Source organism: Sinocyclocheilus anshuiensis, unplaced genomic scaffold (assembly GCF_001515605.1).
Source record: "Sinocyclocheilus anshuiensis isolate Anshui unplaced genomic scaffold, SAMN03320099.WGS_v1.1 scaffold734, whole genome shotgun sequence".
NCBI lineage: Eukaryota > Metazoa > Chordata > Actinopteri > Cypriniformes > Cyprinidae > Sinocyclocheilus > Sinocyclocheilus anshuiensis.
The window spans coordinates 27,967-39,362 of record NW_015544176.1 but is presented as its reverse complement, the minus strand read 5'-3'; the positions used below and the strand labels follow the sequence as shown (position 1 = coordinate 39,362).

The following is an 11,396-nucleotide window of genomic DNA, read 5'->3' as shown; positions in this document are numbered from 1 at the left end:
AATGTTGCATTTATAAATATGAACTCTACCATACAAAAGTTTGGGGTCAGTAAGATTTATTTTTTTATTTTTTTTAAATAAATTCATACATTTATTCAGTAATAATTCATTATAAAAGTGACAGTAAAAACTTTTATAATGTAACAAATGATACTGAAAATTCAGATTTGCAGGAATAAATTACATTTTTAAATATATTAAAACAGAAAACAGTTATTTAACTTGTAATAATATATCATAATATCACTGTCTTTACTGTATTTTTGATCAAGTAAATGCAACCTTGGTGAGCATCAGAGATTTCTGCAAAAACATGAACAAAAATCTTACCAAACCCAAATTTTTGAAGTGTAGTGTAATGTTTTTTTAATGACTCAATTAAATGACTTCAATGACTTCAGTGATCATGGAACATTATTTGCAGTCCTTAAGTACACAAGAATCTGGCAAGGCAAGTGAAAAAAATACCCATAATGTGTTAGATTTTTATTTCATTATCCTTCTCAATTAAATGTTTATTAAAATCAAATGTTTACATCAGTCTAAAACTATTGTTTCATTATAATTCATCAATTAATCAAAAATAGGCTGCAATTAATGGCATCCTTTACAAACAGACTAAGATAATCCTTATTCTGTGCTGTCACAGACTATGTCGATGTGTTTGTAATTATTGGTATTTTTTATCAAAAACTGTGTGTAAATACAGTAGCAAACCGTTAGGGCAAAAATGAAAACAGTGCAAAAATCCTCTCCAAGGCACTCATGTGGAATGTTTACAACATTCAAACTTACATTTACAATGTCAAAATTGGATGAAATGCATATAGTCTCTTCAAAAATGTGGCTACCTTTAAACCCCTTTGACTATTACTTAGACTAATCTTCAAAGTTCGGTGCCACTGGGGGCTGAGCTCTGGTTTGCAACCCTGTCTGTTTCACAGACCAAGAACAAACCCTAAACACTCAGAATGAAATAACAAAACACAGCCCAGAACTAGTCGTTAACAGCCTTCGGAGTACCAACATAGTTGATTCCTGAGGAAAATTGGCAGGTTGTGACTAGCTGGAGTGCGGGCATCATAAATGCGCGTGCTCAGAGCTCTGGTCACTGTCGTGACTGTCGTCCTCATTGCTGGGCGAACCCATGGGATGGTGCAGTCCGACCATTGGGGAGAACTCAGAAGGCAAGAGAGTTTCTTTCCTTACGTTCACCAGTTCTTTCTCCCGCGCAGCGGCTCCCTGCTGACCTCCCTTCACCCGCTTCCACTTCATCCGTCTGTTCTGGAACCACACCTTTACCTGCGTGCAAGAGAATTACTGTTAAAGCAGTCATAAGTAGAAAGCAAACAGTATGGAGAATTTTATTTCAAATTTAAATTCAAGTAGGTAGAATTAAAATGGAATGAAATAAAAAAAAACAGTGTCATTTTTAATAGTACTTCTCAATAGTATTTCTCAGTATGAATTGCCCATAAATGTTATCACACACAGTGTTATTTTGGTATCATTGATATACTATTATATAAAATGTTTGCCTCTTCAATTACCGGAAATATATATATATATATATATATTTTTTTTTTTTTATTATTTGTTTTGTTTAATCTTTATTTTATTTCAATTAATGAAATTTTTTTTAATGGTTTTAGTTTTTGATAACAACCCTGCACACAAAATATGAGGCATTTCCATTAGATTTGCAATTTAAAAAGCTACTGATATAAATTTGTATATCATTTATAAATATTTTCATACAGAAAATACTTTATATTTTGGTGGCCTTGGCCAAATTACTGACACGATAACTAGGTTTTGAAGCATGAATGAAATGTTTTGGGTGAGTAACTACAATTTGCAGACATGCAATAAAGTTCTGAAGTTCCAGCAAAGAGTTGTGACATTTGCACTCACAGTTTAGAGAATGTTAAGATTGTTTCGAAAAATGTGCCAAAGCAATTGAGAAAAACTGTAATAAATTAACCATTTCATTGACTATAGGAAAGAACTTAACAAATGCTCTAATTCAATGTTTTATTTAATTAAACTGAATAATCATAATATTAAATACAATTTTATATATTTAGTTTTGTGTATTTGCATTTATTTCATATTACACATCTTTATTTTAATTTATTTTACATTATCTGAAAACTGTGGACACATTTGTGCTGCTGTCTGGCAACATTTAAATGTTTTGAATTTAACAGTTTTTGAATGGATTTTAACAATTTCAGAAAAACGTCTAATTATTTGAGGTAAGAAATGTATTTTGCATTGTTTACAGTAGGTAAAAAATTAAGTAATTTTGTTTTCTGCAACTGCAAGGGAGTCAATTCTTATATTCTGAAATTTTCCCAACCCTGTATTATATTAAGTATACTTGTAATAATAATTATGAACAAATAAATGTTGTATACCAAATATCATTCAAGTAAAATCAAATGAATAAATAAGTGTTGTTTGCTTATTAGGAGATACATTTTTGGCAAAGCTATTATACAGTAGTCAATTACACACAATATTTATGGGACTTTATTGGTCTCTTAGCAACACAGGCGCCCAAAATCTGCATCAGGGAAACTCAACGCCACTTTGTGGGAACGTGTGTTAGGGTGTGTGTTATGGCACTTTCCAGAAAGAGTTGTTTTGGCACGCAGACCCCCACTCTAAAACCACCATCACGCCCTCTGTATCAGAACTCCCTTCAAACTGCACGCGTGTATCAGATTGGATGAGCGACAGATTTAAAGCTTTCTCTCAAAGACTTCTGCCAACACAGCACTCAGATCCCACACGTATAGACCACTAAAACACCTCATTTCATGTGTTTTGTGGGTCCTTCATATCTTCTTTTAGTCTTTAAAGCAGCTGTGGATCTGGTGGACTCTTGTGTTTTTCTTCTGGAGCAGATTTCTGGGAAGTTTGGTGGATCAGCGATATGATTGGCTCTGTGAGGCACTAGCATTGGCTCTCTAGGCTATTTCCACCTGGTCAGTTATGTGCTGATGCAAAACTCCTGGTCACTCATTGGCCCAAGTTCCAGGTCCTGACTTGACACTTTGCTCTGTATTTGTGCCTCCGCTGGGATGATCAAGCTGCTGCCTAAATCAGATCTGGACCGAGTGGCGGCACCTCACCCCCCACCTCTGGCTTGACAGGGGGACTATTTCAGGCTGAGAGGGTTATTTTAGGAAGTGCAGCACAGGTATTTTAGAGTGAGCTTTTAACTGAGTCGGCAGATTACCTTACATGACAAAAACAGTTAGATGAAGTGTGATAACTTTTTTTTTTTTCAAATCTTTGGATTAGTAACTACAGGTTTTATGGATCGGTGCATATTTCCCATTTCATTTATATTATTTGATAACAGTATGCATTTGTCTACATATTCAAAGTATTTGTGTGTGTGTGTGGAATAAATATAAATATAATACAGCGAAGGTACACAGAAAGGGTTGGTTTTCAGACTTTGTTGTTTAAGGTCTGAGATCAACCCACGTCCACAGATTTATTGGATCTGTGCTGGGAGTTATTGGATAGGAAGCAATTGTGTGGAGGAGTAGCAAAGAGAAAGGGGAATAAAACATAAAAATGCAAATCCTAAGTGAGTTGCATATACAGTAAAGCTTCTTTTTAGGTCAAGACTGAGCTGGAATGAATCTAAACTCTGGAATGGCTGTGTGGGCCATTTTGAAGAAAGCTATCGATCTATCTATCTATCTATCTGTCTATCTGTCTATCTGTCTGTCTGTCTGTCTGTCTGTCTGTCTATCTATCTATCTATCTATCTAAATTAAAATGATTCCATGATTATTCAGAACTTTTGTGACAATGTGCCTCAACAACAGGGCATGTCTATGGGGAAAGTTGTCACAATGAAGTCTGCCACACAATGAATATCTTCCCTTGCAATGCAACGTGGAATTGGAGTCAAGTGAACCATCTCACAACTTCATACAGTACTGTATATGTGGATGAGGCTGGCTTCAACCTGACCAAAAGCAGAAGGTATAGTTGAAATGTCATCAGCCACAGAGCTACTGTTGATTTACAAGGCCAAAGGGGAGGAAATATCCATTGTCAGAATTTGTAACTCTTGTGTTGCCCTCTGTCTATGCTTTCCAATTGAAGGTTCATGAGATGCACCTTTGAGCTATTTCAGAGAACTAGTTTATCATTAGCTGATCTACATTCTCTTCATTAGTGAAAGTCAAGATTCACTTGCACAATTCATGGCAAATTTGCAAAAAGTCTAATAATAATGTGTAAAAATGTGCTTGACAGTTTATGACAACTAGATGAACCATTTTGTATTTAATGACTTATAAGATGAAGTAAAGACTAGATGTTTTGAGGGGTAAGACTATTGCACAGAAAACTATATAATAGATTTTGAGCAACAGGACATTAGCAACTGATAATGTAGGAAACCGCAGATAAACTATCTGTCTATCTGTCTATCTGTCTGTCTGTCTGTCTGTCTGTCTGTCTATCTATCTATCTATCTATCTAAATTAAAATGATTCCATGATTATTCAGAACTTTTGTGACAATGTGCCTCAACAACAGGGCATGTCTATGGGGAAAGTTGTCACAATGAAGTCTGCCATTACAGTTTTTCTCAGTCACTTTGGTGCATTTCTCGAATCATCCTTAATATTTGCAAAGAAGTATGTGCATTTCTCAAAACAATTTGTACAAACAGCACCATGGATTACCTGCAAAAGCCTGTAACTTACTCAAAATCTTTAGTTCGTCTCTCGAAAGCAAGTATTTATGTCAATGAACATATCAGTGCCATCAGAATGAAAAGTCCTTCTGTCATTGTTCACAAACAAGATAGTCAAAATGCTTAGTCATGTTGTCAATATAACAGTGCACTTTGTTAGTATTACCTGATGTAAACTATGGCAACAGTTTGGATGACAGTTACTGTATTGAAATGCAGAAGGCTGCACTTCTTATGTATGTCATATATCCATTTCAAAAGTACAAATTTACACATTACTGTATGTGGTTGACAGTTTATAACAACTAGATCAACCATTTTGCATTTAATGACTTATACGATGAACTAATGACTAGATGTTTTGGGGGGTAAGACTGTTTCACAGAGAACTATATAATAAATTTTGAGCAACATGACATTAGCAACTGATAATGTAGGAAACCGCAGATAAATGTACATAATCAATTGCATGAATGTACCAAAGCAATCGCAACTTGTTCAAATGAATGAGAAGCTGCTTTTATAATGTGCACAATTGACTAGATGATGTGGAGGCTGAACAAGTAGTTTTGAGAATTTCATTTCTGATCTGAGAAATGCACCAAAGCGACTGAGAAACACTGTAAACAGCTACTATTGTCTTTGCAATAAAGTATGAACAGTAAATTTATGAAATTGAAAAAATGCCAAATTCTGATATAAATAAAACCAACAGAAATTTTAATTCATACATTTCAATTTGTTTGAAAAAAAAAAAAAATGTTAAAAAACTTTTTTTTTACTCTAAATGTTATACTATACACCTCTGTTGCAATTCGCCCCCAGTCTCCACTATATGCTTTTCATTGTCACTATTTTGAAAGGTTTATATGATTGCAATTGCAGTTAATTAGCAGATGGGAAAATTGGATGCCTTTGAATGAATGTAATATGCAATAAAAATGTGCATGTGGACCCTGGTTCAAGTCCAGCCTAGATCGTGTCCCACTCCTGTTGTTCCTCTCTCTCTCTCTGTCACTTTCTCTCTGTCTTATCTAATAAAAGTCATTCAAAAATTTTCTTAAATTCAAAGAGACCTATAATATATACAAAAAAAAAGCGTGTTCACATGTATAAATAAAATATAATGTATTTTAGAACCTGAGATTTAACATCATGGCTACATTTGACAGTTTATGAGACTTCACTGTCATTATTTACATGATTCAATATGCATTTTTATTTACTTATTTTTTTTTATTTTTTAAGTAGCAAGCCTAACAAATAGACTGGACCCCTCAACACAGAGCCCAAATTTCTTGAGAGCTCTCTCTCTCTCGAAATATTTTGAGATTTATATCAGTAAATGAGCTCATGTTATGTAATTGGTTGAAACTTACTAACATTTAGCATTGCGTTTATCACTTTATACGACTTAATCACTTTAAGTGAAGTCAGCCTTTGCAAAGCCTTTTTTTTTTTTTTACCAGCCAAGCAAAGAATTATTTTCAAAGCCAATGGAAGTGCCAGTGTTATGTCTGTTGGTAACATGTGAAAACAGGCTCAGCATTGAACGTACTTGTCTCTCTGTGAGGTCAAGGTTGACAGCGATTTCGTAACGTCTAAGCCTTGTCAGATAGTTGTGGTGAGCAAATTCTGATTCCAGTTCTCGAATCTGTTCCTTGGTGAAGGCTGTGCGCTCCTTCCTAGGTTTACTGCTCACGTCTGACTTATAGCTCCCATCCTGGGAATCTGAAATGAAAAACAGATCATTTTCCAGCCACTGTAAATGCTCAGAAAAAGAAAAAGAGAGGAAAAAAAACATTAAGGGAAAGCAAAGGGGTGAAAAAATAAGATGGTGTGATAAACTGCAGGGCTCTGAAATAAAATAAACGAACAAAAATAAAAATGAAAGCGGAACAATTTGGCCTGCCAATCACCTTTTATTATGGCGATATGGCTCTGGTGTTTTTAGCAGGCGGAGAACGGAGCACATGCTCTCAAATCTGGCCTGAATCAACAGGGCTTCGTTCACACTCTTCAACAATCAGATCAGTTTACTCTTCATTTTCCACACACATCTCCTTTAACAGAAAACATGAAGCTTTCCCAAGGAACATTTCTGATTGGTCCAAAAATGATCAAATTCAACCTTAGCTGTATGTGTGTTGATTGAGGCTTGTCATACAATATATAATAGTTAGAGTAATATATAAAGTTATGATGCATCTATATTACTGAGGTAAAATTAATCTGCAAAAATAGGAATATATAGGGTATAAAATCACAGTTTGATCTAATCATTTATTACTTTAAATGCTACAGTTAAAAAGAAACATTTACTTTGGTACTGCCTAGCTTCTTTAAAATGAACAATGAAACTGAATAGATTATCATGAGCAAAGTATGTCAATTCCAGGGCAAATAATTGATTGTATTTTTATTTTATGAAGAATTATTTTTGCCATGTTAGAATAGCAATTGGCTAAAGCAATTGTTTAAAAAATTAAATAAATACTTTATTTGTTAACATCTAAATTAACTGATTTTATTAAAACCTAAACTATTATTTAGTCACTAAATCAACCTAAATAAATTAGGTTTTTCCAACAAAACTCAATTTAAGGGATTGATCAGGTAGAAATAGCTTTTTAATAGATAACAAATCACAGGTCACAGTGTCACAGTATACATATGTGAATAGCAACCAATAACATTCTCATTATTACACAATTCCTTATGATTTTATGTACATTTTCTTAGGCCTACTGTAAGTTTGAATTTCACACACAGCCCTTTTCTTTTCTACCCAACTAATTTTCAAATCTCAAAATGTTTGCTTTTTTTAATAATGTGACTAACAGCGTAATGAAAACACTAATCAGTTAATAGACAGAGAGAGTCTGATACAACTCATTCAATTTGTTTAAAAAAATTATTTAAAGGAAAATATGTTTCCAATGAATATCTTTTGGCTTGCCATTCAGGGATGGTTGTGATTTAGATGTCAAATTTTTGGCTGCTTTGAAACGGGCATAAAAATACAACTGCTCTAGAAATCCGAGGTTTTTACAGAACACAAGATTATGAGATTTGAAACTCATATTTCATATCTAACATCACTTTTCGGAATAATCTATAATCTGTTCAGCCTATCGCTGCAATATCTCGTTATGTGACACGGCTCTAAATGGAAACCACACTGGCTTTGATAACTGCCAACAGACTGGAGGAAACTAGATTTGGTATAAAGGCACAGCAAAAGCCAACAGGAGCCTTCTGGAAATGTCTACTACCATTGGGCGAATCCATCAGTATGCCATCATGCCATAAATTACAGGCACCTGGCTGAAAAGTGACAGCATGTAGACACCCTTCATGGCATGACTAAACTGACAGAAAACAATCTTAGATGTATAGTATAAGCTGGAGTAATTCAGTTCATCTACTGTAAAGGTGAAAAAAAGTGAACTAAATCTTTTTAAACACAGCAGTGACTTTTTTCCTGAAGACATTCACTCTGTTCACAATTCCACTTTATACGGCAAGATCTGTGTGTTAGTGCAAAACAACCAAGTTACATTTTCTGCGCCGATTTTAAATAGATAGATTTTCTATTGTTCTTGAAATATAAGGATCAGGTTTTAAATACAAATTCTTCAGCTGCAGCTTTAACTGTTTTCCCCAGCCGTAAATGGTGAGTATGTGTTTGGGGGTATCAAAAGCGCAGCTGCGGGCAGTGTGAGCATTTAACAGCGGCTTTCACCTGTGGTCTATTAAAGACCTGAGGGTAAATGCCAGAGTGACTTACACCTCTGAGACTGATGAGAGAAAGAAACAGGGCAGCCCTACAGCAGCAGGCCCTGCCATTAAAACACTACTGTGCCGTGTCCAGCCCAGTCAGGATTCTGGCCCTGCTTTTTGTTTAATGAACCTTCAATTTTTTTCTCATATCATGAAGTATTCTCTCTAAAAGACTAAGAAATATCAAGCTGCTTTTGACCATATTTATAACAACTGCTCAGTTTGATTTATTTGTAAATTTTGCATGTTCCTCTACACGGTTCATGGATGGATTAGAGTGGTTTGTGTCTGCGTGGATTTGATCTCAACGTCAGATGTAAAAATTATTGACACTCTTTTGCTTATGTCTTTTCTAACAGAGGACAGTCGTATGAAATGATGAATGAAAAAAAATGGTGTAGGATTTACTTTTCCACTCAGAAACTGCAAATAAATTTCACAATTTACAATGAAATGACAAGTAACACATTGAATTAAATGTGAAACTTTGAAGTAGAAAAACTGAAATAACTTAAAAAAATCATTTTTACAGTGCGGCAGAAATAAAATAAAATAGAATAAAATTAAAATAAAATAAAATCAATTTAGTACATATGAACCATTTTTGTTTAAATTGTCTTGATATGGACTAAACTGTATAAATAAAAATTATCTTAATTGTTATTTGAAATTTGAAGTTTAAAATAAAGTTATTTAATTCTTTGATAATTCTTTTCCTATTTTAAATCATTTTATTTATGTCAAAATGTAATGGTACATTAATCTTTGAATTCTTACTGAATATTACACAAACTATTAAAATAAAATAAAATTATTTTCTAAACATATAATTTGGTGTATGGATGCATTTCTCCTTAATATTTATTCAAATACATTATCACAATTAAACTCCAAATCTCAGTTCCGAGTCCAGATTACAGAAAATAAACAATACAACAAATATTATAAAAAATATATATATATATATTTTTGATTGATAAAAGTCTTTTACTTGTGCTATTCTGAATAAATCTGATGAGTAATAAAATAAACAATATTCAGTTCTCGAGTCATGGAAAACACTTGAATTATTCATACTGTAATAATCATAATAATTGATTAACTATTAAGAAAAATAAAGAAATAAAATCAAGTTCACACTGCCTTTTTTACTGAATGCATACACGGAAGAAAACGTTTTGAGTTGCGTACCTGAACTGTCACTCTTTCCTTTGCTATTCCGTCGCTCCGGCTCAACAGGTGACATGGTCTGTCTCCCGTATTCTCCAGACACACACGACACCCCAGAAGGGTCACTTCCAGAGAGTGCTGGGTTACCCGTGCACAGGCCCTGCGAACCCGCTCCTCCTGCACCGCACAGTTCTGGAGCCGCGGCATCAGGGTGCGGCAGGTAGAGGCCGTGGCGCTCGCTGTTGATCGACGGCATCTGCGGCACATGCCAGGAAGGCTGATGCTGCGAGTGGTGTGGATTCTGCGGAGAGGGGTGAACTCTGAGATGAGGTCCTCCGAAGCCACCATCCTCCCCCGCGTAGCTGCAGGGCGGCGAGGGTCCCGGGAGGTCGGGGTAGGAAATGTGGTCAGAGCGGCCGTGCAGGGCAAGGGAGGACTGGGTGAATGCTGGGTGCAGGGCTTGGGACGGGGCATACGGGCTCCGAAGGCATGCGAACAAAGAGTGATCCATGTCTCTATAGTATCTACAAATCCACTTAACTCCGTGAGCAGGAAACCAGGGAACCCCCAAAATCACACAGCTTCGCACCCGTGGCCACCGTAGTCCAGGAGACAACGGCCAAAGGAAGAGGGAGCGGGCGGCGATGAAAGGCAAGGCCTCCGGTAATCCTGAGCATGCAGCCCCGTTGCCAGGCCGAAAAAGAGGGTAAACACACACAGCCTGCAAGAGGAAGCTCGGGTGACAGACGGGAGAGAGAGAGAGAGAAAGAGAGGGAGAGGGAAAGACAGAGCCGTCTGGGCCCGACTGGATACAGCGCTTCTAGAGAAGTGGAGTTGGAGCGAGGGAATGAGGGAAGGGGGGTTGAACCGAGGTGCTGGAGGAATGGATGTTATATATATAGGGCGTAACATGAGAGGGAGGTTGGGTCGTAGGCTCCTCGCTACTGACCACATGCATACAATCTTCCTCCAGAACGGCAAGGTACAATAAATTTGAGGCCAGCCAGCTAGTTCCGGGCTCGTGAAAACTGGGGTATGATATTTTGGACCCGGGCTATCCAATCCCACGGACACTTTTTCTGATAAATTATTTGCATAAGCAGCCAAAAAGTGAGTGTGGAATGGATCGAAGGGGTTATGGGGGTCTTAGGGGTGGGACGGGCAATGGGGTGAGGGGTTATGGGGTGCTATCCGGTGTCTATCTGTCTGCACATTTACCCCAAATCATCTACATTGTCAGCACCATCTTGTAAAGTTATGGAATTAATTTGGAATAAAGGATAATTTTTCCACTAAAATATCAGCACAAAAGCATATACGACAATATTTGACATAACAGCTTAAATGCATGTGACAGAATAAAAATTGGATTATATTTTGGATAAAATCTGTTAAAAGGACAAGCATAGAAAAAGTGCCGTTGTATTTTAAATTAAATTCATTAACACAACTAATCAAATTCAATACCGACAGTCTGTCTGCCCTGCAATATTTCAGAAATATAAAACTAATCCAAATGGCAAACTAATCTTGCTGTTGCAGACATAAAACGATAAGCAGATTTTTATAAATCTATCTAGCAACAGATACGCTGGAGTTTTGCTGGTCACTTGCATAAAATTATCCTTGAGAACACAGATGCTGTTCATTCTCATGTGTATTTCTCAGATGGAAAGCCATAATTCTCTCCCAGAATGCTCAGTGAAACCGA

At 36.0% G+C, this 11,396-nt stretch overlaps 1 protein-coding gene across 1 annotated transcript; it reads right to left on the bottom strand.

Annotated features, from left to right (window-relative positions):
- Positions 1 to 661: 661 nt before the first annotated feature.
- LOC107696195 (homeobox protein MOX-2-like) lies at positions 662 to 10,406 on the bottom strand. The gene is made up of 3 exons (XM_016496430.1): positions 9,707 to 10,406; positions 6,291 to 6,463; positions 662 to 1,302 (listed from the first exon to the last, which is right to left on the bottom strand). Exons 1-3 carry the CDS (start codon positions 10,194 to 10,196, stop codon positions 1,081 to 1,083), a joined length of 885 nt encoding a protein of 294 aa, XP_016351916.1. The 5' UTR covers positions 10,197 to 10,406; the 3' UTR covers positions 662 to 1,080.
- Between the last annotated feature and the right edge of the window lie 990 nt (positions 10,407 to 11,396).

Coding starts and splice junctions, on each gene's coding strand:
- LOC107696195 (XM_016496430.1), bottom strand. CDS start 10,196: ATGGATCACTCTTTGTTCGCATGCCTTCGGAGCCCGTATGCCCCGTCC. Junction 6,464..9,706: donor AGGAAAGAGTGACAGTTCAG/GTACGCAACTCA, acceptor TTTTCATTTCAG/ATTCCCAGGATGGGAGCTAT. Junction 1,303..6,290: donor TTGACCTCACAGAGAGACAA/GTACGTTCAATG, acceptor TCTTGCACGCAG/GTAAAGGTGTGGTTCCAGAA.